General features: G+C 44.3%; 1 protein-coding gene across 1 annotated transcript; it reads right to left on the bottom strand.

The window, feature by feature from the left end:
- Positions 1–2486: 2486 nt before the first annotated feature.
- On the bottom strand, positions 2487–26030 carry HHIPL2 (HHIP like 2). Its single transcript, XM_057727239.1, has 9 exons — positions 25710–26030; positions 22022–22674; positions 20328–20471; positions 17625–17956; positions 15966–16092; positions 9703–9848; positions 5876–5957; positions 3593–3675; positions 2487–2908 (listed from the first exon to the last, which is right to left on the bottom strand). Exons 1-9 carry the CDS (start codon positions 26028–26030, stop codon positions 2487–2489), a joined length of 2310 nt encoding a protein of 769 aa, XP_057583222.1.
- Between the last annotated feature and the right edge of the window lie 509 nt (positions 26031–26539).

The following is a 26539-nucleotide window of genomic DNA, read 5'->3' as shown; positions in this document are numbered from 1 at the left end:
TTGGATTCAGTTTGCTAATATTTTGTTGAGGATTTTTGCATTTATACTCAAATAGTGCCAGGCCATGTTTTTGCCACACATCTTTGAAGAAAGATTGTATAGGAGAAAATGAGGCAGTGTGAGCTCATATATTTGTTCCAGAGGTTAAATCCAGTCTCCCTGAACTGAACCAGGATTTTCAGTCATCTTTCAACAAAATGATTGAGGGTTTAAGCCCTCCCATCTTTATGTTGATGTCTTTATCTGAGATGCTAAAGTGTAAAATATCAGGGTTGGTCAGACCCTGAAGTTCATTTCTATCCTAGAGAGTGTGTACAAAGAATGTCACCTGCCATTTCAGTAAACAGAGGATGTTGTGGCCATCAAGCCATCAGCCACCACAGCCTCCCCTGATGGTGCACTCTGAGGGGCATTCGGGATGGAGAAAATCAGGATACTGGCTCTAGATAGTTAAGAGACATATCTAAGGAATAATTCCAATGAGCCCAGACTCTTGCGTCTTCCATACATAGAAAGGCACCAAGATCTTTAACTTGAGGTGCCTATTTTTTGTGATTAGCATTAATCTTTTGATATTCAACCACATGTTGGTTTTGTTTTGGTTTTGTTTTTTTTTTTTTTTTCAGCGAAAATTCCTATATATTCTGGCTCCTCCCTTACCTCTTTGGAACTGTCCCTCAGAGCTATCTGAGAGGCTGCTATCCTGGGCTATAGTCCTCAGTAAGTCTGCCAAATAAAATATAATTCTCGGGGAATTCCCTGGGGGTCCAATGTGTTCTCACTGCCAAGGGCCCCGGTTCAGTCCCTGGTCGGGGAGCTAAGATCCCATGAGCCACGCAGCACAGCCAAAAAAATATAAAATGTAATTCTCAGCTTTTAGACTGTGCAATTTTTTTCAGTCAACAAGAGTGTCCATAAGAGCTACAAACGTAGGCAAAAGAAAAATCAAAACCATGAGATGGAGCAAAGGAATGTAGCTAAGAGATGACCTAAAAATGATTTTCAGAAAATGATGACCAGTGTTTTGCATCTTCAATAAAAACAAACAAAAGGAAGAGAATCAAAGAGAGGCTTGGTGTATTTAGATTAGTTTAGGTTACCCTACAAATGGAGACTGCTAAAGAAAGAAATGAAATCTGCTGCTTTGTTTTTTGGGTTGTTTTTTTTTTTTATAAATTTATTTATTTATTGGCTGAGTTGGATCTTCATTGCTGCACGTCAGCTTTCGCTAGTTGCATCACGCAGGGGCTACTCTTTGTTGTGGCGCACAGGCTTCTCATTGCAGTGGCTTCTCCTGTGGGGGAGCACAGGCTCTAGCTGTGTGGGCTTCAGTAGTTGCAAGCACGTAGGCTCAATAGTTGTGATTTGCGGGCTCTAAAGCACAGGCTCAGTAATTGTGGCACAAGGGCTTAGTTGCTCCAAGGCATGTGGGATATTCCTGGACCAGGGCTCAAACCTGTGTCCCCTGCATTGGCAGGCAGTCTTTTAACCACTGTGCCACCAGAGAAGTCCCTGAAATCTGCTTCTTTGGAAGTCTAAAATAATCTGTCCAGATATGTCCAACCTCACCTAAAGCAGGGATGGCATGACCTCTAAAAGATTTAACAACCCTGGCATTTTTGTTTTTGTTCTGCTTAAGCCAAATTGCCTATATTGTTCTGGATGCTTTGCAGAATTTGGAGAACTTCTTGAAGACAGGGATCATTTCCAACAGGGATCACTTCCTCTCTTAGGTCTTTCATTCCTCAAATACCTGATTAAAAGCCACCAACTCTCACTGGGGGCCCTCTAGGGAGGCAAGTTCACAGGAGGCTGAAAGGGGCATTGCTTCAAGTCCAGCTGAACAATCCCCTGTTCCCTCGCTGCTTTGGTCTAGGGCACCTTGCTTAACCTCACCAAGCCTCATTTCCCTCATCTGCAACATGAGTTATATGGCAACAAATATGAAACAAGGTTTTGAGGTTTCAGATAATGTAAATAAACTTAGCACATAATGTGTATGCAAAATGTAGTCACGTTTATTATGGTATTTGCCAGGGCAAAATAGTAGGCACTGGAGGTACAGAACAGGACCTGCTCTTATTCAGACCCTGAGCTTCCATGGGGGCAAAGGAGATGACCATTTTAGAGGGGCTCTCCTTGGAAACCTGTCACTACAGGCCTCCTCTTAGAGCTGGATTGAGGCATGGGAGTGACATGGTTCTTAGGCAAACTGGTGAGACACATCAGATTTCTTAATGCCAAACATCAGGGAGCTCAAAGGATGTATGTCCGTTTGAGCAAGTGTTGATTTATTACCTTAGGTCATAGGTATTAAAAAGCAAAATAGAAGTACACAGTGGGATTCCAAGCAGGTTTGCAGATGAGTACACACGAGTAGCCAGGTACTCTGGCAACCTGGGGTTTGGTCTCCCCGCAGAAGCGGACAAGGAGCATCTATTCGGATGGCAACATTGCCGTGAAGAGGACAACCGAGCCACCCTAAATCAAGCTCTCTCTGCGGGTCCCCACCTCCACCCCCGGCTTCCCATACGTCTAAGATCACGTTCAGCAGCATCAGCTTCCACGCGGCGAGGTGGTTCTCCGGCTGCTCGTCCCCTGACGGGCCACAGTGACCGAAGAGGCGGAGGGAGGCTTCTGCCCGCTCGCCTCCGCTGTGCGGACTGGCTGGCTCTGCCAGAAGGGGGTTTCGGGCCCTTCTTCCTCTTGCCCTGGGGGCTTGGGGACCACACTCTGGCTCTCTTCTTTGCATCAGGCCCTGGTGTCTTCCTCCTGCTTGTGGGAGAAGCCGGCTTCTTGGAGGAGCCTTTCCGGGATGAGGCCCTGTTTGGACTGGAAGCTAAAGTTGCATTGGACGTTTTTCTAGCAGCTTCCTTGGACTGCTCCTTTAGCAAGTCCAAAACCGTCTCTGGGAAAGAAGCATTTATTTAGGAGAAATATTAGTCCTGGAAAGTAGCTCAAAAGAAAGTGCCACCCGGGAACCCTGTGCACCCTTGAGGGTTCTTGAATATAAATTCTTTTAAAATTAATATTTTTTAATTCCCCTATCTGGTCTTGATCTAAGTAGATTACTTCTGTAATGGGGTCACTCCAGTGATGCATGGCGCTTAAGATGGTATCCCTCTTCCAAAAGTCTTTTCTGACTCCCCACCCTATCCCAAGGAGGAGGTCCTCACTCTGAGGGCGCTCTCAGACCCCTGGACATCCTGCTAGCCAGAACCTCAGTTCTTTTTTATCTCTTCATTTGCCTGCACTGCACGCCCCATTCTCCTTTGATTCTAAACTCCTGCAGGTCAGGGTCACTGCTGTATCCCCAGGGATTAGCACAGGGGCTGCCACAAAGGAAGTACTAAATGAATGAACGAATACATGAACAAATGAACGAATGAATGAATGGAGGGCAGCAGGCCATGGCAGAGGCAGGTGCTGCCCCCTCTCAGCCTGGTGCACAGAGGAGACATATAGACTGAGCCACAGGTAATAGCCTCACCCAGAGGATAGGCCTTAGGTGAGAAAATAAGACCTCCCATCCCGGGTTTACAGCTGGCACCTTGATGCCAAGGCTTGAGCCTAAAGACAAAGACAGACTCACTGGCAAGTGGCCGGAACTGGACCCGCTTACTCTTGGTTTTCACCAGCACGGGCTTGTAATTGCACTTGCCCGGAGGGGCTCGCCTAAAAACAGATATAAAAAGTGAGGACCCAAGACTCTGAAGATGGAACCAGGAAATCCCAGTCACCAGAAAGCATACACGTGCAAGAGCTGGATTTAGCCCTCCGTTGTCCGTAGGGATGGGGTAGATGTAGCAGGAAACCTGTGATGAGCTCAGATGGAGAGGCGAGAGGACGTGGCCATCACAGGTACACTGCAGGCCCTTAGGGGACAGTGTGGTGAGGGGCTTGGGGCCTGGGCATGGCGAAAGAGAGAACAGGGTTCAAATCCTGGGGACCATGGGCAGGTAAACCTTGCTAAGTGTCCATTGTTGCATCTATAAAATAGAAAAAGTAGTAGTGCCCATCCTCACAGGGAGGTGGGGAGGGTTAAATAAGAACTGCGTACGCGGCACACCATAGGTGATTGATAGATAACTTTTAACATAATTTTTTAAATGAGATTTTAAACAACACTTGGAGCAGTGGTCAGCACCCACAAATGCTCTGTAGATGATGATGGTGGTGAGGAGGAGAGGGAGGAGGAGGAGAACGAGGAGGAGAATGATGATTCTGCCTCTGTTTCTGATGGTGGTAATGATTCCCTTTAAAGAAAAGCTCTTCAGAAGCTTATGGCACAGCCCCTTAAGTAGTGTCAGCCCCTCTGCCTCCTAGTATTTTGACTCTTAAACTGCTGTCTCCTGGGTGCATCTTCTGAAGTAAAAGGGACTCTGCAGACTAGGAGTGCTCCGAACAAGTTGGTGGCAAAGCCAAGATTCAAACCCAGCATCCAGGGTCCATGATTCTAAGGGAAGGGCAAGAAGAAAAGATGGAAGGGGAAAATCACACATAGATAAACCAACTGCTCCTTAGAAGGCTGGGGTGGGTGCATTTAGTGCAAATGTCCTCTGAACACCACCCCAGCTATGGTAACGTAAGCCTCATGGCGAAGTCCTCTTCTGCAGGTCTTCCTTCATGCTGATTGGTGGAGAGGCTTTCTGGCTGCAGGTAAGAATCCTGAGATAAATCCAGTGCACTGCCCAGAGCTCTCAGGATGGATACGCTACATCACTCTCCCGGGGACATGTACAGACACACACTCAACAACCTCACAAATGGGATGCTATAGTATGGTTTTTGCCTGATGAGTTGAAGGTTGGTTAGTCTCTGAGAGAGGTGGGCAGAGAGGCAGAGTTAAACATCATAGAGTCCACCAACTGAATAAATACTGTCGCTGAATTCCAGAAAGGACCAGGTGGAGACACAGAAACCTGACAGTTTAAGATACAGCTGTGCCTGGGTATCTCCCAGCGATTGGTCCCAGGACCTCACAGATACCAAAACCCACTGATGCTCAAGTCCCTTATATACAATGGTATAGTATTTGCACATAACCTACACATCCTCTGTATACTTTAAATCATCTCTAGATTACTTATAATACCTAACACAATGCAAATGCTATGTAAACAACAGTTGTAAACACAGTGTAAGTATTTCATAAATAGTTGCCAGGGCATGGCAAATTCAAGTTTTGCTCTTTGTAACTTTCTGGAATTTTTAAAAATATTTTTGATCCGCAGCTGGTTCAAACCGCAGGTGTCGAACCCATGGATATGGAGAGCCGACTGTAATTGCCAGAGACCACCCCACAGGATAGGGCAGCAATATTTACTCAAGTGGGCAGAGGTGTACACCCACTGTCAGATGATCCCAGACAGAAGTTTCCAGAAGCGTATTAAAAAAAAACAAAAACAAGACAGGAGCCACAGGTCTAGACTAGTCATCCTAGAAAGGCCCAAGATCCTTATTTCCAACCACAAAGAGACCATTCCCAAATATTCCATAATTCCTATAGATGCATTCATTGTTCTACACATTTGTCTGCCCAACCTGCTTTTCTTTTTAATTTATGTATTTGGTTGTGCCAGGTCCTCATTGCCACACGTGGCCTCCGTAGTTATAGCACGCATATAGAATCTAGTTCCCTACATGCATGCTGCAACCAGGGATGGAACCTGGGCCCCTTGCATTGGCAGCTCGGAGTCTTAACTACTGTGCCACCAGGGAAATCCCAGCCCAACCTGCTTGGCATGTAAAAGAGAGATTTGCTTCGTTGATCATTTCTGTTAATTCCTGGGGAAATGAGGACTGTTTTTCTGATCTGCCATAGAGATAAGGACCAATTCCAATCACCTGAGAAGAAAAGGAACCCAAATCTCACCTTGACGGGTCCACAAATTTGTAAATGGCTCCACGCGGTGCGTAGGCACTCGGGTAAGAGGTGGCCAGGAAGTAGAGCTCCCCTGAGGAAACAGGAACAGGCCATCAAGGACAGGACACGAGGCCGGGCTCGAGACGGCTGGACACGCAGGAAATCATCACCAGAGGCTGTGGCCCAGAAATGTGTGAGCCTCAGGAAGGGGTCCCCGGAATCCCGACTCACAGCAAGGCCGCAGGGGCTGTGAGCTCCCCGAGGAGAAAATCCATCTCCGGCTCTGGGTGTCACCCAGCAGAGGCACGTTTCTGCTCATGTTCCCTGAACCGAAAGGCTTCTCATCTCGTTTGTCACCTCTCTGCTTTCAGAAACTTCACCTCAGTGAGCCTCCATCCCCCTCCCCGTTCTTCAGTACCGATAAGGATTCTCTGTGAAACCTGGAGATAGGTGAGCTACAGGCTGAGGACCACTTATCAGATACTTTATATTATATTACCCCTTCCTTACTTAGTACCTTAGTCCCTCTCCCCCATCTCACTCTGTCCTCCAGCTCCACTTTCTTCAGTCCTGGATTCCTTATTTCCCAGGAACCCCCAATCCTCAGCTCCCCGCCTTGGTCTTCTCCACACCCTGCAGAAATCACCTCCACCCACTGTCTCCTGCATCTCTCTTACCAGGGGCCCCTGTTTCCTGCCATTTCCGTGTGACTGAACTCCAGAAAACGCCATTCCCTTCTCATATTAAGTACCTCATTCCACCTCGGTTCACGGTTTCCTGGGAGGGACAGTTCATGAGCCCAACTTCAGTTAGATAAATCTGAGTTTGAATTCTGATAACACCCTTACCATCTGTGCTGTCCTGGGCAAGCTCTCCACCTGGGTAACCCTCGTGTTATGTATTCATTTGTAAAAGGGAGATAAGAATGCCTCCCCTGATTATTAGGTATTAAATGAGAAAGCGTTCAATCATTGGCTGTTCCTCTTACTTCCTTATGTCTCTGTTCCCTAAGGGCTGGCGCTGTGACAGTTTTGTGAGGCTGGCACAACTTTTGTGCTGTCGCACTGGATTGAATCCACTTGCTGTTGTGTGCTTTACACAAGCTGTCTCTCAACCTATGGAAGGAAACGTATTACTAAGGTGCAAATTGGAAAAGCCTAGAGCTTTAGACAGCTCTGAGCTACTTAAACAAACTTCCTTGAATTCCTGGGGAGCCGTGACTAATGTTTGTCTCAGGTTGAGTGTGAGGCTGATGTTCTTTGCAGGGGTAACACACGCAAGGTAACAACTGCCTAATAGACTTTGGTTTTGTGTGTTGACAAACTATATTTATAATCCTCCCCTTGTAAGGGGGTCTGAGGAGTTAGGACCAACCCTTCCCTAGAGCCAGTTTGCCCCTCTGACCAGAAACCCCAGGTACCATCCAAGGTGATGCTGACATTAGATAAATGTGTCTACCAAGTGTCTGCATGTGCACAGGTCACCCTTGGGCAGAGGTCCCTCCAAACGATGCAAACAATTTCTGGTCTAATAAGAGAATTGGAAACTCTGTATTGCTGCATATTCCCTACACAGGACTACAGCTGGTGTAAATTATATGTCCTAAACATGCCATAGATTTCCCACTGTATTTTTAGAGGAAGACAATGCTAGAAGTGAATTGCATTTGTAGGGTCTAAATGACATTTTATTTTTTTTTTCTCTTGGGTATTATTTACAACTAAATGACATTTTAAAAATATATTTTAGGGCAAAAAAAACACACCAAAAAACTGTAACAGAGCATGTAAAGCAAAACGCATGCAATGTGAATGTACTGCAAGCATTGGGACCTCTGCCAGCCTTCTTGAGAATGTGCTTCGGTGACTGACATTCAGAAATCCAGCCCATCAGAGCTCAGCCACGGGCAGCCCCACACCCCTCACCCCTCTCACTCACTTATTTACTCACTGGCTTATTTGTGCCAGCTGTTGGCTAGAAGAACTCAGGACATAAACTGTAACAACAGTGAAAGCCGAGCTCTGGTACAACGGAAAAGTGGCTTATCTGAAGCTGGTGACTGACAGTAAAATCATGAAATAATACTGAGTTCTAAATATGTCAATAATGGGTAAGATTATGACATATGCGGAAAATCTGAATCACTCTGTGCAAAAGCACGAAAGCAAGCAACACTGGAAGAGAAGAACTGGCCTCGGGGGACAGCCTCTGGCTTTAGGGCTGCTCTTGGGCAAAGTCTGGCTTGGGAGCACCTTGGCAAGTCCATCCATCAAATTCAGCCAAGGACACTTAGTTTTGTTTGCCAGATGTACTGAGCAGTATCCCAAAATTGCCTTGTTTTCTCCTGCAGGAAGTTTACCGGCTCAAGAAACCAAACCACCAAAACCTGGCTTTTCCGTGGCCTCCTGAAAAGGAGCAAGCCACAGAATGCAGCAGCCTGGGGCCCTAGGGCAGGCTGCCTCCAAGGGTCTCTAGCCACCGAGGGCTCCAGCCTCCCTGGGGCACCAGCAGGGGAGACGCCTGTGGCTTTCACATCATCTGCTTTCCACTGACCATCACCCTGCCAGCCTGCGGTTTCTCTGCCTTTTTGTATGTTTGGACTTCCAATTTGGAACTCACAAAGACTTTTCTCTGTTAAGGACGCTTAAATTTTCCAAAATATCCTCTCCTTCTTCACAATATCCATCTCAAAACTATCTATTCATAAGCTAGCTGAGAGGAAAGGGTGCAGCTGCTGAGTGGCTTTCTTTATGTCCCACTCAAGTGAAGCTCTTGTACAGCCCCCCGTGGCTCAGAGTGGAAAGTAACCAAACACTGAAGAAACCCTGAAGGCTCAGGTTTACACTTGGAGAGAGTCCTGTGTCTGAAAGGGACCCCTAAGAGATCATTTTATTCTCTTCTTTGTCACCAAGCATGGCTGGGTACAGTGCCAAATACCGGAAGGATCATAGGCTTTGTCACCACTTACGTAAGCAAAATAAAATTTTAACTTTCAAAATGACACATATCTTATGTAAAGTTGAAATCAAAACTTCACTTTCTGATTTCAGTATTTGAGGACATTTATTAAAGCTGAGTCCCTCTCTCTCTCCCTCCCTCCCCACCCCCGTCCCCTGTGCTCACGTGTGCACACATGCCCTGCTTTGCTGACGCCCTTAACACACACCTAACCTCGCTAGTGAGTATCCTCCTACCTAGCTGTCAACCCTTTTCTCAGATCTCTCAAGAAAGAAATTCTCCCTTGTTCTTTCATAGAAGTTGCCTAACAAACTCTTGGCAGGGTCAGGAAGCGCCCAGCCCAGCAAAGGGCTGATCATTAGAGGTACTTTCAGGCAACACCAGCAGGATGAATACCCACTGTCTTCCCCACTATTGGCCCTGTCCACATTTGTATAATTGCAGATTACAATAAAATCAGGAAGGAAGGAGCACATGCCCCTCCTTCATAGTCAAGGGATTGAAAAGACTACAGTGTAGACCTTGGTCCGCCCTGCACAGTTGAGCTGTGCAGTTCCACCAAGAAGGAGTAAGTTGGCATAGACAATCTGTTTCCTCGTTGGTGAAATACGCATAATAATTACACCATGGGGGTGTTGTGATTATGAAATGATTTTAAAATGTAAAGTGCTTAGAACAGTATCCAGTACATTATAAAATGTGATGAAATGACAGTGAAAATAGAAAAAGGGGTCGTTGCTATTTCAATAACAATAATAAGGGTAATAATAATAATAGTTATCATAATGATTGTTATGATAATAAATGCTCCGTTCACAGTGCCTGTGATTATCTAAGTTCCAGTAAGCAGAAGTAGGATAATCTTGTATGTTTGTTACCTGCTTCATCTTCAGCAAAGGAGATGATGAACTTGTTGTGTGTGCGGATCAGCCCTGGGGAGGCACAGGACTCAGTGCTGCCCAGGCAAATGTCCTGTTTCTTCCATGTCTTGGCTTTTTTATCTTCCTGCAAAGCCATAAGTCGACTAGATGAAAAGCAAAACCTTATATTTTAGGAATCCATATTTCCATCCTGCAAGATATATTTTTCCTCCTAGAATCAGGGAGTCCTTGACTCCTAGGACGGAGTCTCCCACAGGAAATCAATAACTAGCCTCCCTCAGGAATCAAAAAAGCTGCTTCAGAGACATTTCAGTCACCCACTTGCCCAGACGAGGACGTTCATTTGCTATTATAAGAGGAGCCTGGTGCCCTGTGAAGGTTGCACCACTACAAAAGACTCATTTTTATTAGCTGGCTAGTTGGTCAACATCTCTAAGCCTCTATAAAATCTATCCATCGATAACATGGGGAATGGTAAGAGAATTTACCATAGGCTAGCATTGCTAAGGTTAAATAAGATAATATATATAAGACACTTTGTGAGGGCTTAAAACCAGTAGCTATTATTTTTATTATGTCTGTATAGTAGCAGATAGAGGCCTCATATTCCTCTGTCATCTATCTGAACTAAAAGCAGGTTTTTAGAAGAAAAGAGAAAGGAAGTTGGGTAACCAGGGGTGTCACCGGAAAAGTTTTATAGAAACAGAGATGCCCAACCACAGGTAATTCTAATGCACATGTTTTAATTAGGAATCGCTGCATATCAGCTGGATGGGGGTTATGGGAAAAATATAAAGAACAATGAAATCCCAACGATCTAACAACTGATGACAAAGGAACTGACCCAACTACTAACTTTACCCCATCTCTGTAATTTTTCAATTGCACTGTGAAAATATTAACATCCTTTCTAACTAATATGGAGCAACAAGGACCAGAATTACCATTCCACTTTAAATAGTCAAAAACGTAGACAAAAATAGAGTAACAATGATTTAAAAGATACTAGAGCTCAGACAATGGAGGACTGTGTTCCCTAAGAGGTGGGAAACAAAGTGAGCTGGAAACAATTGTCAGCTTACTACCTTGAGAGAGTTTCTAGCATAATGAAGAAAGGCATAGGCAGGGCCTAGCACATGCCTTCATTTTGAAAAGACAGAGATGAGAGTCCAGGAAGACCAGTGCAGGAAGAGTCTATGGGACAGGTATTGGAGAGAAAAGAGCTGCACAGAGAATGGACTCCAGAGATCTGTAAGAGGTCATCCTCAAGTATCCATCAGTACACTTAACAGCAGACACAGGTGAGAAATATACCTAAATCAAGGGAAATAAATAGAACTAAAAGTACCTGGCACTTAGGATCAGAAATATTGGAAATATAATTCACAGGGCATTGGGTAGAGTTCTAAGGAAAGCCTTGCCTCAATATGAAAGAACATATAGTATCCCCCACTCACCACAACTACAGAAAGACCATGTGCAGCAACAAAGACCCAATGCAGCCAAACATTAAATATAAATAAATAAATAAATAAATAAATAAATAAATAAATAAATAAACAAACAAACTAACTAACTCAGAAATTCCCCCAAACATGCCCTCTCATACATTGCTGGTGGAAGTGTGAATAGCTATAATTTTTTAAAAGAAAAAAAGAAAAGATGACATTCCAAATCAATGAGCTCTACTTCCATCCTGAGAAACTATAACTAGAATAGCAAATTAAACTCAAAGCAAGAGAAAGGAAGGAAAAGTAGTAAAAATCAATGAAACAGAAACCAGGAAAATAATAGGAAAAAAAAATCAATTAACCCAAAAGCTGTTTTTTTTTAAAAGATCAATAAATTTGATAAACCTTTAGCCAGACTGATCAAGAAAGAGAAAGAGAGAGAGAGAGAGAAACACAAATTACTAATATTGGAATAAGTGACACAGTTATTAAAAGGATAATAAGAGAATATTATGCTAATAAATTTGACAACTTACATGAACTGGACAAATTTCTTGAAAGGCAGACTACCGAGGCTCACTCAGAAAGAAAGAAAGAAACTGAAGAGCCTATATCTATTAAAGAAATTGAATTGGTAGTTAAAAGTCTCCACAGGGAAAACTTCAGAGGACTTCTGGTTTCTGGTCCAGCATGTCAGAAGCTTGGAAGTCAGCACACCATCCTAACAATAAGCAAAAGGCTGGAGAAACTGAAAAATCAACAACTATTCCTACATCCCTAAGAAAAGTGAGGTCACAGGGCAAAACACTGCCCCCAAAACCAGACAAACAGGTGGATACAGAGAATCACAACTTACAGAAAACCACAAGCAAAAGCTTTCACAGGAATCAGTCCTGGGGTTGGAAAACCTAACCTATGATAGACAAATTGCTAGAAGCTCAGTGTGGGCAACTCTGAGAGTTAGAAACTCCAGGGGTGCCCAGTCATCGAGGGTCCCCACACTTTTGTGACTTTTTCCTCTAGGAGCTGGACCAGTTTCCCACAGTAAATATCAGGGGAAAATCCCCTTGTGCTTCCAGCAGGGGGAGGGGAAAAGGAACCATTTTGAAATACACCAGAGCTTTCTGTTTTGCTTAACAAATGTCTGTCCTCAGGAGAAACTAACCAGACACTAAACTGCCGGGATGTTATCAGAGCCTCACAGACCTGGGGAAGGTAAGTACCTACCTCCAGCCCACTCTAGCCATCCTGTCCCACCCAAATGTGCACAGAAGGGGGAGAGAAACTGAGAAGCACTGATGAAATTCACAGTCCAGAGGCACAGACTCACTAAAACACTGAGACCTAATCATAAGACTAGGACAATTCCCGTCCCCTACACCTCACCACCACTTTGCTAAAGACCTATTTACAGCGGTTCCTTTTACCCAGTACATCATATCCAGCAATTGGGAAAAAATTACAAGACATCCCGTAAGGCAAAAAACACAGTTTGAAGAGATAGCAAGCTTCACAACCAGACTTGGACGTGGCAGGGATGTAGGAATTACTAGACTCGGAATTTAAAACAACTGTGATGTATATGCTAAGGGCTCTAATGGATAAAGTAGGCAGCATGCGAGAGGAGATGGGCAATGTAAGCAGAGATAAGGAAACTCCAAGGAAGAGCCAAAAAGAAATGCTAGCGATCAAAAACACAGTAATTTAAATGAAAAATGCCTTTGACAGACTTATTAGTAGACTGGACATGGCTGAAGAAAGAGTCTTTGAGTTTGAGAAGATCTCAATAGAAACCTCCAAGTTGAAAAGCAAAGAGAAGAAAGATTGGGAAAAATAAAAGAACAAAATATCCAGGAAAAGTGAGGTGATGACAAAAGGTGTAACATAAGCACAACAGGAATATCAAAAGAAGAAGAAACAGAAAAAGGAACAGAAGAAATATTTTAAACAGTAATTACTTAGAATTTCCCCAAATTAATGTTAGATGCCAAACAACAAATCTGGGAAGCTCAGAGAATACCAAGCAGGATAAATGCTTTAAAAACTACTTATAGGGGACTTCCCTGATGGTGCAGTGGTTAAGAAGCAGCCTGCCAATGCAGGAGACATAGGTTCAAGCCTTGGTCTGGAACAATCCCACATGGTGCGGAGGAACTAACCCCATGCACCACAACTACTGAGCCCATGCACCACAACAAGAGAAGCCACCACAATGAGAAGCCCATGCGCTGCAACAAAGAGTAGCCCCCACTCGCCACAGCTAGAGACAGCCCATGCACAGCAACAAAGACCCAATGCAGCCAAAAATAAAAATAAACAAAATAAAATAAATTTTAAAAAAAGCTACTCATAGGCATATCATATTCAAACTACAGAAAATCACAACTAAAGAAACAAATCTCAAAAGAAGCAGAAGTAGGGGTGGGAGTGGGGGGCTGGGGGTGGGGCTGTGGGGGGTGGGTAGAAAACTTTACCTATACAGGAGCCAAGATGAAAATTAAATCAAACTTCTCCTCAGAAACCATAAGCAAGTAGAGTTGTGGAGTAAAATATTTAAAGTGTTGAGAGAAAAAAGCCACCAACCTAGAATCCTATACCTGGTGAAATTATTCTTCAAGAATGAAGGAGAAATAGACTTTCTCAGACAAACAAAAATTGAGGGAATTTGTTGCCTGTACACCTGCCTTGCAAGAAATGTTAAAAGAAGTTCTTCAGAAAGAAGAAAAATTATATAGGTCAGAAACTCAAGTCTATATAAGAAAGGAAGAGCATCAAAGAAGGAATAAGTAAAGGTAAAATCAAAACTTTTATTTTTCTTATTCTTCACTGATCTAATAGATAGAAGTTTACTATACTAATAGCAACAATGTATTTGATTATGTATGCTTATGTATATAATAAAATAATAGTATTATTAAATTATAAAGTATATTACATTATAATTATTATATATCACTGTTACAATTATTATATATTAAAAATTATATATATTTATGTATGCTTATTTATAAGTAAAATGAATGACAGCAATGATACAAGGGACAAGAGGGAGGAAGTAGGATTATTTTATTATTATAAGACACACACTACCCATGAAGTGGTATAATGTTATTTGAAAGTGGACTTAGCTTAGTTGTAAATGTATATTGCAAATTCTAAGAAACCACTAAAAAAAGATTTCAAAAAATAGTATAACATATGCTAAGAAGGGAAAGAAAATGGAATCAAATAAAATGTTCAGTTAAGTCTGCAAAAGGCAGGAAAAGGTTAGAAGAAAAAATAGGACAAAGAACAAGGTCAACAAATAGAAAACAGTAATGAATATGGTAGATGTTCATTCAACTATATCAATAATCTCTTTGAATGTCAATGGTCTAAGTGTACCACTTGAAAGATAGAGATTGTCAGAGTGGATCAAAAAACGGGACCCAACTATATGTTATCTATTATTAAACATCAGATCTAGGCGGTTTCACTTAGAAGGAAGAAACACATATTTTACACAAACTAGTCCATATAATTAAAGAAGAGGAAATACTCTTCAACTCATTTTATAAAGCTCACATTAACCTGATAACAAAATATGACAAAGATAATACAAGAAAGGAAAACTACAGCTCACTATTTCTTCATGAACATAGATGCAAAAGTTCCAAACAACATATTAGCAAATTGAATTCAACAATATATTAAAACAAAAACAATATGTTAATCAAATACAACATGACCAAGTGGTGTTTATCCCAGGAATGCAAGATTGCTTCAGTGATCAAAAAAATCAATCAGTGCAATTCACCATACTAACAAAGTGAAAAGAAAAAATCACGATTCTCTCACTAGATGCAAAGATGCGTATGACAAAATGCAACTTCCATACCTAATACAAATTCTCAGCAAACTAGGAATTAGAGGAAATGTCTTCAATCTAATAAAGGGCATATACAAAACACCTTCAGCTGACATCATCCTTATTGGTTAAGAATTGAATGCTTTCCCCCACTTCCATCCAACATTGTACTGAAGGTTTGAAATGAAACAATAATAATAAAAGCCTTTCAATTTAGGAAAAGAAAAAATAAAAGTATCTATATTCACAGCAAAATGATCTTCTACATAGAAAGTCTAATAGAATCAACAAAACAGTCTCTAGGATTAATAAGGAATTCAGGAAGTTTGCTGGATACATGCTATAGATTAACAAAATTTAACATAGCATCAAACAGTATGAAATACTTAGAAGTGCAAGACCTTTGCACTGAAAACTACAAAGCTTTGTAGTAGTTTTATTCACAACATCCCCAAACTGGGAGCAGACAAAGCATCCATGAACAGGAAAATAGATGAATAAACTGTGGCATATTCATGCAATTGAATATTACAAAGCAATAAAAGAGACAAATTATTTATGCATGCAACAACACTGATGAATTTCACAGACATTACTGAATGAAAGAAGCATACCCAAAAAAAGAGCACATACTATATAAAATTCCATTTATATGAAGTTCCAGAAGCAAAATTAATCTGTGATGAGAGTGTTATCTCTGGCGTGTGTGTGTGTGTGTGTGTGTGTGTGTGTATGAGAGAGAGAGAGAGAGAAAGGGGTGGTACTCACAGGCAATAGACAAGAAGGAACCTTCTAGAGTGACAGAAAATGTTCTACATCTTGATATGATTGGTCTTAATACAAGTGTATACATTTGTAAAACTATCCAATCATGCTCTTATGACACTGCATGTTGTCATATGTAATTTATACTTCAATAAAAAGTGTTAAAAAAGAGAGAGAGGGCACCAATCCCTCCTTACCCACTCATGAAGTCCCCGAAGATGTAGAGGCCATTGAGATTTGGGGATTCACATCCACGGTAGACATAACCTCCAGTGACTGATTTCCCCACTGCATGGCCATAAGCATAGATTGGCAGAACGTCATCTGTCCAGGAATGAGGAAAAAGAGTGAGTGTCATGGCTAAAAACTGGGAGCTTCAAGGAGGGAAAAAGGAGCTTTTTAATGCAATTGCCTGACTAAGTGGAGAACATTTCATCCCTTGGTCTTTGGGAGGACAGGCAGCCAAGAGTATCATGTTTATTTTTCTCAACAGACCAGCCATGATATTTGTGAGCTTCCCATTTGACTAGCCTCTGAAAGCACAGAGGAAGCCTAAAATTCTCCCATCTGTGGGGCGGTGACCTGGAAATCCACACATCTAAATATGGACATACTCAGGTTTAAGGATTTGGAATATTGCGAGAAGCGGGATGCCTGCTTTGTAACTTAGAGTGTAAAGGAGCAGGACCCTCTGAGGCCTTCCCAGGACAGCCCACCCCAAGTCCTCCACCTGCCTTTTGTCCGCAGAAAAACTTTAGCCAAAGAATAAATTTAATCAGAGAAATGAATAAAATGCAGAAGAAAGAAAAAGAGTCAAATTGGGCAAAATAATAATAGTTTAGTCATTAAACAAAGTCAAGGACATTTAGTTCCTCCTCAAAGGCGATAGATAATATACTGAGCCATATCCTTTGAGTTGTTTTACAGATATTGAAACCCCCACCAGGTGGAAGAAGTTAACTACATGATGGCCAGACTATAGCCATGACACAAGCTGCTCCATCTTCCACAATCGCCTCAGGAAAATGGAAACAAACCAACCCCGGAACTAAAGATTAACTGTACTGAAAACAATCAAGATGACTCTGATCAGACCACCCCACATGACCAATTTCAAGATGATTGTTGGCAGTGACTGTGCCATCCTTCACGTAGCCCTCTCCCTCTGCCCATACACCCCCGAACCCCCCCCCCCCTTTAAAACTCTTCCCCTTGATTGGCAAGGGGAAACTGGTTCTTCGGGAAATGAATCCAACTTCTCCCCGGGATTTCCGGTTTCAAGAAAACTATCTTTCCTTTTACCCAACACTTGTCTCTCAGTATTGGATTCTTGAGCGACGAGCAGCTGAACCTGAGTTCGGTAACAACAGGACAAAAAAGACTAAGCAATACAGTCAGAAAATTGGAATTTTAAGCCAAATGAAGTTTCTAAAGCACACCTTGATTATCGATGCCTCGGCATTATACTACTGCTAGACTGTACATAGACTATCCTTTCAGTGGGCCCTCCCAAATGGTAAATAAATAAAAGCATATCGCCACCTATTTTCCTCTGCCAGTGGTTCAAAATGGTATGCCTGAAAATCACGTGAGTAACTTATTTAAAGTATAGATTCCTAGGTCAATTCCACCCCACCCACCCCCAATCCACCCAGAATTCAACGTCATTAGCTGACAAGCACCAAGGCATCTCAGGTGCCAGTGGCTGGAGGACCACCCTGAGAAGCACTATCCCACGGGACACAAACAAAAGCACTGCAACGACCTGCAAGGCAAGACCCTCCCAGGTTTGATTCCCCCGGCTCCACCTGCAACTCACTCAACTCACTCAAGAAATCAGAGAGCTTCTCACTTACCCAAAGAGGCGTTGTGACAAAGTTTTTTGTCGTAACATTCAAACCCTTCCTTTGCTCTCCAGCCGTAGTTCCCGCCTTTAACAATGATGTCAACTTCTTCAAACCTGTTCTGTCCCACGTCCCCACAGAACATCCGGCCTCGGCCCTGGCGCGTGATGGGGTCCCCTCGGTCAACGGCACAGCGCCACATGTTTCTGATCCCATAGGCATAGATGGCGGGATGGGCCCCTGGCTCAGAAACAAACGGATTGTCCAGGGGGATTCGGTACCGCTTGCCACCTGAGCCTGCCCCATTCACATCAATCCTTAACACTTTTCCCAGCAGGGAGCTTCTGAAAGGAAGAAGGCCAAGAAACAGGCACAGGATAAATATGCAGATGTGAGACTGCGGGATCATATGCTAGCTCTATTTTTAAATTTTTGAAGTCTCCGTAATGTTTTTCATAGCAGCGGCACTATGTATTTTGCATTCCCACCAAGAGTTTACAGAGGTTCAAATTTCTCCACATCCTGCCAACACTTGTCCTTTGTTTTTTTTTTATAATTCCCATCCTAACAGGTGTGAGGTGCTATCTCATTGTGGTTTTGATTTCAATTTCCCTGATGATTAATGACACTGAGCACCTTTTCATGTACCTATTGGCCATTTGTATGCAAGATAAGTACGTTCTAGAGCACCGCCTTACAACATGTTCCCTACAGTTAACAACACTGTATTGCACACTTAAAATTTTTAAGAGGATGGATCTCATGTTATGTATTCTAAATAAAATTAAATGTCACAGAACTGGAGGAGATGGCCCAAGAGAGCCTACTGATAGTTGATCTCAAGTGACGACCAAGAATCACACGGAGAGACATGATATACACACACTCTCTCTATACACACACACACACACACCCACAAGGGTGAGTCAAAACTTATCCACACTCCAGTTATATTAAAACTTCTGTTGGCTGCACTGTCTTATCAGCGCTTTCCCTTCAAGGCTACTGTGTCCCCAGTCACTGCTGTGCAAGTGTGAACGTGTTATATCAGTTCATTTGTAACTGCAGTGCGAGCAAAAATGGATGCCCCACTTATGACTCGCACGAAAGAAGAGCACTGTGCAATAACTCATTTTTTGTGGTCGAGGGTGTACCTGGTGCCGTCATTTATCAAGGACTTGGTGCGCAGTATGGAGAAAGTGTTTTGTCGCAAAGTGTGTATGAATGGATAAAGAAGTTCAAGGAAGGTTGCACAAATGTTAGCCATCAAGAATGAGCCAGATGCCTGTCCATGTGAAGATGTGAAGACAGCGGTGCATTCGTGGCTCGCAGCTCAGCCTAAAACATTTTTTAGTGAGGGAATATGAAAGCTTGTTGACAGAGTGTATTGAAAAGCAAGGAGATTATGTCAAAAAGTGATGTATTTATCTTTTCTAAAAGTTAATTAAAATAAATTCTACAGCAAGAGAGTGGATAATTTTTGACTCGCCCCCATATGTATATGTATATACACATAGTTAAGATTTCCCAATTTTTTACTAGGCAAAAGTTTGATGCAGTCCTGGTCCGTGTGACACTAAGCAAGTTGCAGCTTCAATTGTTCTATTTTTATAATGGGATGGTTTCTTTCAGGTTTGGTCTAATACTATGAATTTTTTAAAGGAACTGGCTCTATTCCATATAACAACATCATCAGTAGAAGGAACGTAGGCTTTTGAGAAGCTCTGCCGATGACTGTGGTCTCTGAGCCTCCGTTTCCTCCTTTGTAAAGCAGGGGAGAGTAACACTACCGTGCAGTGTGGTTGTGAATGTAAAGGTTAAATGAGTTATTGTGTATATATCATGTCATGCAATTCCTGACATACAGCTGGCATTCAACACGTTAGCACTTTATCATTATCAACCCTAATGTTTTTATTACTAGGGATGATGAGAGCCATGTGCTTGCCGGGTACAAAGGGCAGGGGGATCACGTGACCTCTATCTAGTTAGCACAGCCTGGTTGGGCTCCTGTGCCAGATTGTGTGAGTTTGAATTTTGGTTCTGCCACTTACTCCCTGTGTGACCCTGGACAACCTACTTCACTCCTCTCTGCCTCTATTTTCTTGTCTGTAAAATGGCTATCATAATACCTACACTTCATAGAATCCATTCATTCCAAATGTATTTATGGTGTGACCCCATTGCCAGGCACTATTCTAGGTACTGGGGATACATCAATTAAGAAAATAGATTAAAATTTTTCCCTTGTGATTATCAGAATTACATGCTCAAATATACCTAAGGTATTTAGAATAGCACTGGACACACAGTAAGCATCCAATGTACATTAGCTCTTATCAACTAACTTCTCATGTGTCTCCACATGAGACACAGTGCCTGGAACACAGTGATCAATAATGTTGTTGAAGTGAATTGAACTGGATGGTCAGATCTTGGCATCGTAAATAATGTCCTGCTAATATATATTTTAAAAAAATTCTGAATTCATCTCCACATGGCCCTCTAAGAGTTACACTGAGCACCTATAATATTAATTATAAAATACATTGTGCCTGAAATGTATCGGACAGAAAACCAAGTATTCTTCCCATTGTGTCAACTACATCTTGTAGTAAACGATTTGGGTTTGACCCTCTGCAAATTCCATCCAAGCAAAATATTCTACCAGGGGCTCACCCTAAAGGGAAGAGGCCCAGCCACCACCCAGCTTACTTGTTCTGAGCATTTCCAAACTTGCCAAAGGGATCCCCTGCCTGTCCTCCATCCCCAGTGAATATGTACATGTAGCCATCCAGGCCAAAAAGGAGTTGTCCACCATTATGATTTGAGGCTGGTTCTTCTATCTCCAAAATGACCCTGGAAGGAAAAAGAAATGCTTTGATGCAAACTGAAACAGCATCCTCTTGAGACATCCAGAAATGATTGCTCCAAGCCAGCCAAGACCTGCTTCAGAGTTTCCAAAGATCACAAAGCAGGTAGCTTGGGGGCTCTGAGACACCCCTCACTTCCTAGTATGACTCCTTCATGGCTCATTTTTCTTTCACATCCTGAATTCATGAGCTATAGACCCAGCAGGGTAGCAGTCACCCTTTTCTGGGGCTCCGCGCTACTCTCTGCTCTACAAGAACTCTCAGTTCCTTCCTCTGAGCAACCTAGCAGGGGTTAGTCTAGCACTTCTTCATGCTCTTTTCAATCCCCCAAGCTGTCTATATGGAAGAGAAAGACAAGGTAGAAAGGAGAAGGGAGAAGGGCAGAACTTTAGAGTTAAATAGCAGGGCTTCCCTAGTGGCCCAGTGGTTAAGAATCCGCCTGCCAATGCAGGGGACAGGGGTTCAAACCCTGGTTTGGGAAGATCCCACATGCCATGGAGCAACTAAGCCCGTGTGCCACAACTAATGAAGCCTGTGCACCTAGAGCCCGTGCCCTGCAACAAGAGAAGCCACCTTAATAAGAAGCCCATGCACTGCAATGAAGAGTAGCCCCTGCTCGCCACAACTACAGAAAGCCCGTGCGCAGAAACGAAGACCCAATGCAGCCAATAAATAAATAGGGTGAAAGAGCAGAAGTGTGGGGTCGGTTAGAACTGAGCTCTTCATCTGACCAAGCATCAGTAGCTTAAGGGCCTTGTGACACAGTTTCCTGTGAGGATAAGAATTCCCATGTTCAAGGTAAAGAGCCTGGGATCTAATGGCCACATAATAATCAGAGGCTGCTATTATATTTAATATATTGATATTATCTAATCTCAAACTCTTATGGCTGCTGGCCTTTGCTTACTCACTATAAAGTCAAGCAAGCATGGGGGCTTCCCTGGAGGTACAGTGCTTAAGAATCCACCTGCCAATGCAGGGGACAGGGATTTGAGCCTTGGTGCGGGAAGATCCCACATGTCTCAGAGCAACTAAGCCCGTGCTCCACAACTACTGAGCCTGCGCTCTAGAGTTCACAAGCCACAACTACTGAGCTCCCGTGCTGCAACTACTGAAGCCTGTGCACCCAGAGCTGGAGCTCCGCAACAAGAGGAACCATTGCACTGAGAAGCCCATGCACCAGAACAGAGTAGCCCCGCTCACCACAACTAGAGAAAGTGGGCGCCTAGCAACGAAGACCCAACGCAGCCAAAAATAAATTTTAAAAAATAAAGTTTTTAAAAATAAATAATTTTTAAAAAGCAAGCAAGCATGGCTCTAGGTAACTGTAAAATGGATGGCTATAGCCTTCAAGAAGACCGTGGACTCAAGAGGCTAACTTGGGTTAACCTCATTCATCAGTGATGACTCTTCTGTCATCATTATAAGCTAATAGCTCTAAACCCAGGAGTGTTCCCCTATTTCATCTCAGAGGACTGATTGGCAATATTTTTGGCACACAGTACACAGCTGCAGATTCTCGGGGGTATTCCTCACCTCTCTGATTTGGGATCGGCTTTGTTGGGATCAGCGCGAGAAACCTTCATCTCACTAATCCGGATCTTTTCGACCCTCTTCCTGCCCAAGCATGAATAATAAATATAGAACTTGCGGTTGCGGCGGAATTGGGGATGAAAAGCCAACCCCAGGAAGCCTCTCTCATCCCCAATCCAGGGAGTGGTCAGTACGATGCTCTTGAGGTCCAGGAAGGGCTGTTCCAGGCGACTCCCATCAGGCAGATAGACCCACACCAGCCCCACCTGCTCAGCCACGAAGAAGCGATGGGTGCCGTCCCCGGCATGGACCATGGAGACCGGGTTCCTCAGCCTATTGGCCACCTCGGCCAGGCAGAGCTGCAGGCAGCCCCGAGGGTCCTCGGCCACCGCCCCTAGGTTGCGGTTGAGATGGTCACTCCTCAGGATGTTAGGGAAGCAGTAGTCTTTGTCAGGTAGGTTGAGGAGGTGACAGAAGTGCCCGCCATCCTTTTTGCGAGAGTCCTGGAGGCGACGGTCATTGGTCAGCAGGGAGATGGCAGAGTGGCAATTAGAGTGGAATGCAGAGCAGTAGTCAGAGCAGAGGCCGGGAAGATTCCGGAGGGGTGTCCGCGGGTTCTCCGCATCGTAGAGGTGGGCTGCATAGGGCGAGCACTCCTGGAAAAGAAGAGGCAACTCAGCCTCAGCAGGCAGACTGGCCACAGTGGCACTGGAACCAATTTTTGAGCAAACAGAGGGAAAATAGATCTTGTAGGCCCCGCTCACCACAACTAGAGAACCAGGGTTCTGGAGCTCCTGTTACCTGCAACTGGTAAAGCTTTTCTCTGCGACCCACATTTGCTACCCAGTTAATGCTCCTGGAAAGCAGAAAGGGAAAAAAAAAAATCTCTCATATTCACCATACTATCTCTAGCATTTTAACTTCTTTCTTGACATATAGAGTTTTATTAAATGGTCAATTTTTTTCTAAAAAAAGAGACAGTACCAAATGTCTCCATTTCTCTATCGTAAATGCTGTGTCTGTAAGATTTAATTTCTTTGTGCATATGTGAAGCAGTGTGGCAAAAGTTTTACATTTGTTGAATCTCAGTGTTAGATCTATAAGTGTTAATTATTTAATTTTCTGTGCTTTTCCATATGTTCAAAATATTGTATAATTTAAAAATAAAATGATCAAAATGAACATGCCATGTATTATTCCCAGAGATTAGGCATCTAGTTATTTCTTCCCTTATTTATTAAAAATATTGAAATGTTTAATATATGCAAAGCACCCTACTGGGAACTACACAAATTTAATGGCTATGGGGCCATATGCCTGCTCTTTACAAACATACAAGTACTGTGAACCAGAGGAGTATCTGCTACTTGGCCCTCCCTAAACTATAGCATTTTCTAGGAGGAAAATAGAATATTGTGGGCAGACAACCAACTCTCAATAGTGATGAAAGGCAGAGGCAACTGAGATTAGGAAAGTAAGAAAGGCCAGTTTAAAGGGGGTAGTTTGGGGCCGTGGATTAGGGCAGGGTCCACTGGCCCAGAACCCATTTCTAATCACTGATGCCTCCCCTAGGGCCGTCGCATTCACGTGTATTCTCTCATCACTTAACAGAGGGACCAACAGTGTTTCCCAGATGCATTGAGTTCCGCATTCTTTCTTATTTCAACTCTGATTGCAGCTTGCAGAGCGACCTCTTGATTATCGGGAAGAGCAGAAGAAAGAGACCAGAGATTCACAGCATCTCTCTCTGGGCTGTCTGGGTGTCTGTTTCTGCTGAGGATCCTTGCCAGAGCTGCTGACAAGAAGCCATATGAACGGCTCTGAGTCTCACCTGGCTGACCTGTCCCCTTCTGGCAGCAGAAAGAAGAGAGACGGAAGACAAAAATAAGGATGGAATCCCAGAGGACAGAGGAGGCTGTGGACATATAACCACCCCCATGGCACTCCCTTTTGCAGCAATTTGGAGTTTGCACAGTTGCCTCTACAGCTCAGGAACTACCATTTCTCTGTCTTAGAAAATGAAGGCCCAGGAAGAGTCTCTACCAGATGCCAGGCACTGTCCTCTATACTGGGGCTCTGTTCTAATGGAGCTTACGCCTGCCCCAGGTCAGGAAACCATAAAGTGTATCGGCCAGGGCTGTTGTGACTCTGCTTTGGCGTGGTGTGATCTAAAGGGCAGGGAGACTTGGAGCCCAAGCCTCTGGATTTGTTCCCCCGCACTGTTTGACCTTGGGGAAGCCCTTTAAAACTCCTGATTCCTCATCAGTAAAGTGGGGTTCTAGCAGCTGCCTGCAGAATCATTGCTGGGAGCACCCTACGTGTAGTGGGGGAAGAAAGAGGGAGAAGAAATTAAAGTTGTGAATTTTAATAAATAGACACGTGTTCGTTATTCTTGTTTTGTTTTGTTTTTGTCTTCATTTTTAATTTTATTGAAGTATCGTTGATTTACAATGTGTTAATTTTGCTGAACAGCTAAGGGACTCAGTTATACATATATATTCTTTTTCATATTTTTTCCATTATGGACATGTGTAGGTTTTTCTTATTTCTCACATCCTTGAAACAGGAGAGCTGCTGTGTTTGGCGTTCTAAAAACCTCACCCAAAAGGGAAGGGGGAGGAAGGAGAGAGGGAGGGAGGAGACATTTTTATCATGAGACTATCTCAGAAATTAACAGTCTCAGTGTTGCTCATAAGAGCCCAGCTTCTGCCCAAATGGTTATCCCAGAGTTAATTCTCCAGGAAACAGCTGAGGGGTGGAGCCCGAGGTGAGAGAGGACAGCCAGGGCCATGCCTCCCAGGTGGCTGGCTTCTGCGCCAGGCTCTGCTATGTTCCCTTCACGGGGAGTTGAGGGGGCCAGTTGGCTCTGGAATCGCAGCAGGAGAGCCAAGTAATTGTGCTGACGTGCCCAGGAGGGTCTCAGATCAAAGGTCTGCCTGGATTTGCTGTGCCTCGCCCCGAACACATCATTAGAGCTCTGCTGCTCACAGCACCCTCTTTCATCTGCTCTCCAACACGGACTCTCCCCTACACCCCTGAACCCCACTTCCCACAAAGTCAGTGTGTGCAGCCTGCTTCCGGCAGGGGTTCAGGCTGAACCCTACTGAGGGGATGTCTGCCAAGGATGTGGGTTTTGGCCCCTGGAGAGCTGGGAGAAGCAGAACCTCTGAGTCATTGCCACTCAGCAACTTGAAGCTCTTCCAGGCCAGGTCTGGAGAGTCAGGGAGAGCCCATCTTCACACCAGAGATCCCCTGGCCCAAATGACCCAGCTGAGTACCGCACCCCAACAGATGCCACCACTCCCTCCACGTGTTCTGTGAGCACCACAGGTGTGTGCTGTGCCCAGCTGTCAGAACCCCGCAGGGAGGACCCAGACCACGGCTGCTCGGAGAGCTCCATGAAGAATACCGATCACATCCCTCTGGGGCCTGAGAAAACACCAGCGCCCATAGAACCGCAGAGGGGGATCTTTGGGAAACCCATGGAAACCAAACTCTGCCTCAGTGTGCCTGTCCAAAGCGCAAAACTGTTCGTGGAGACAGCCACAGGTGAGTTTCTAAAGGGCTGGGCACCCAAAGAGCCCTCCCCACCAGGATGCCTGCCAGTCACCCCAGCATCCCATCAGCTGGGGCTAGAAGGTACTCCTCAGCTGGTTCCCTCGCTCGCCAACAGGGTTCCCCTCTGGCCTACCTGGCAAAGGATGTCTTTAATGTAACCGCCGCACAGCTCGTGGCCCTTCAGATCAAAGTATTCCATGATGTCCCAGTACCGGGCAGCGATGCGGTGGTCCTTACGCTGGTCACAGCAGCCGAAGGACTCATAGTCAGAGCAAAACTCGAGGTGCAGGAGGGGCTTGAAGGGGGGCCCATAATCCAGGCACTGGGGGTGTCCCTGCAGCAAGCCCACCTGGCCCAACAAGACTGTGAGGCAGAGGCAGAAAATTTGAGAAGAGGTAAGGAGCCAGGGCGCCCGCCAACTCAGACCACCCCTGGGAATGGACCTTCTGAGCATCTTGGTCTTGGGACACTCCGGCCGCTGTGTGCTCAGGCTGGCTTCCTGCTCTGTGCTGGTTCCCTCCCTCCCTCCCTCCCTCCCTCCCTCCCTCCCTCCCCCGCTGGGTTTTTCTTCCTTCCCGATCTTCCCTCCTCTCACCAGGTTCACTGAGGTTGTTTCTGAGCCATGTCCTTTCTGGGGGGCTGGGTCGCTGTCTCTTGTGAAAGCAGTGAGAGGTGTCCCTGTGCCCTCCAATCCCCTGAACAGGAAGCTGGTACAGCCTGCCTGGACTGCGGAGTTACGGGGGTGCTGGCAGAAAGGTGCAGTGAGGTGCACGTGATGTGGTTCATTAAAACTGTAAAGAACTCCTGCAGGAAATTCCCATTTTGTTTACAGCCCCTTCACAAGCTGAGAGGCCCAGGATCTCCAAGGAGAACACAACACATCACGCCGTCCCAGACAGCAGATTGGAAGGCGCCATTCCAGCATGCCTGCTGTGCCAAGGACAACATGGGAACTCGGGTGTG

Source organism: Hippopotamus amphibius, chromosome 3 (genome assembly GCF_030028045.1).
Source record: "Hippopotamus amphibius kiboko isolate mHipAmp2 chromosome 3, mHipAmp2.hap2, whole genome shotgun sequence".
In the NCBI taxonomy this organism is placed as follows: domain Eukaryota; kingdom Metazoa; phylum Chordata; class Mammalia; order Artiodactyla; family Hippopotamidae; genus Hippopotamus; species Hippopotamus amphibius.
Note: the sequence above shows the minus strand (reverse complement) of the source record. Positions and strands in the feature narration are given on the sequence as shown.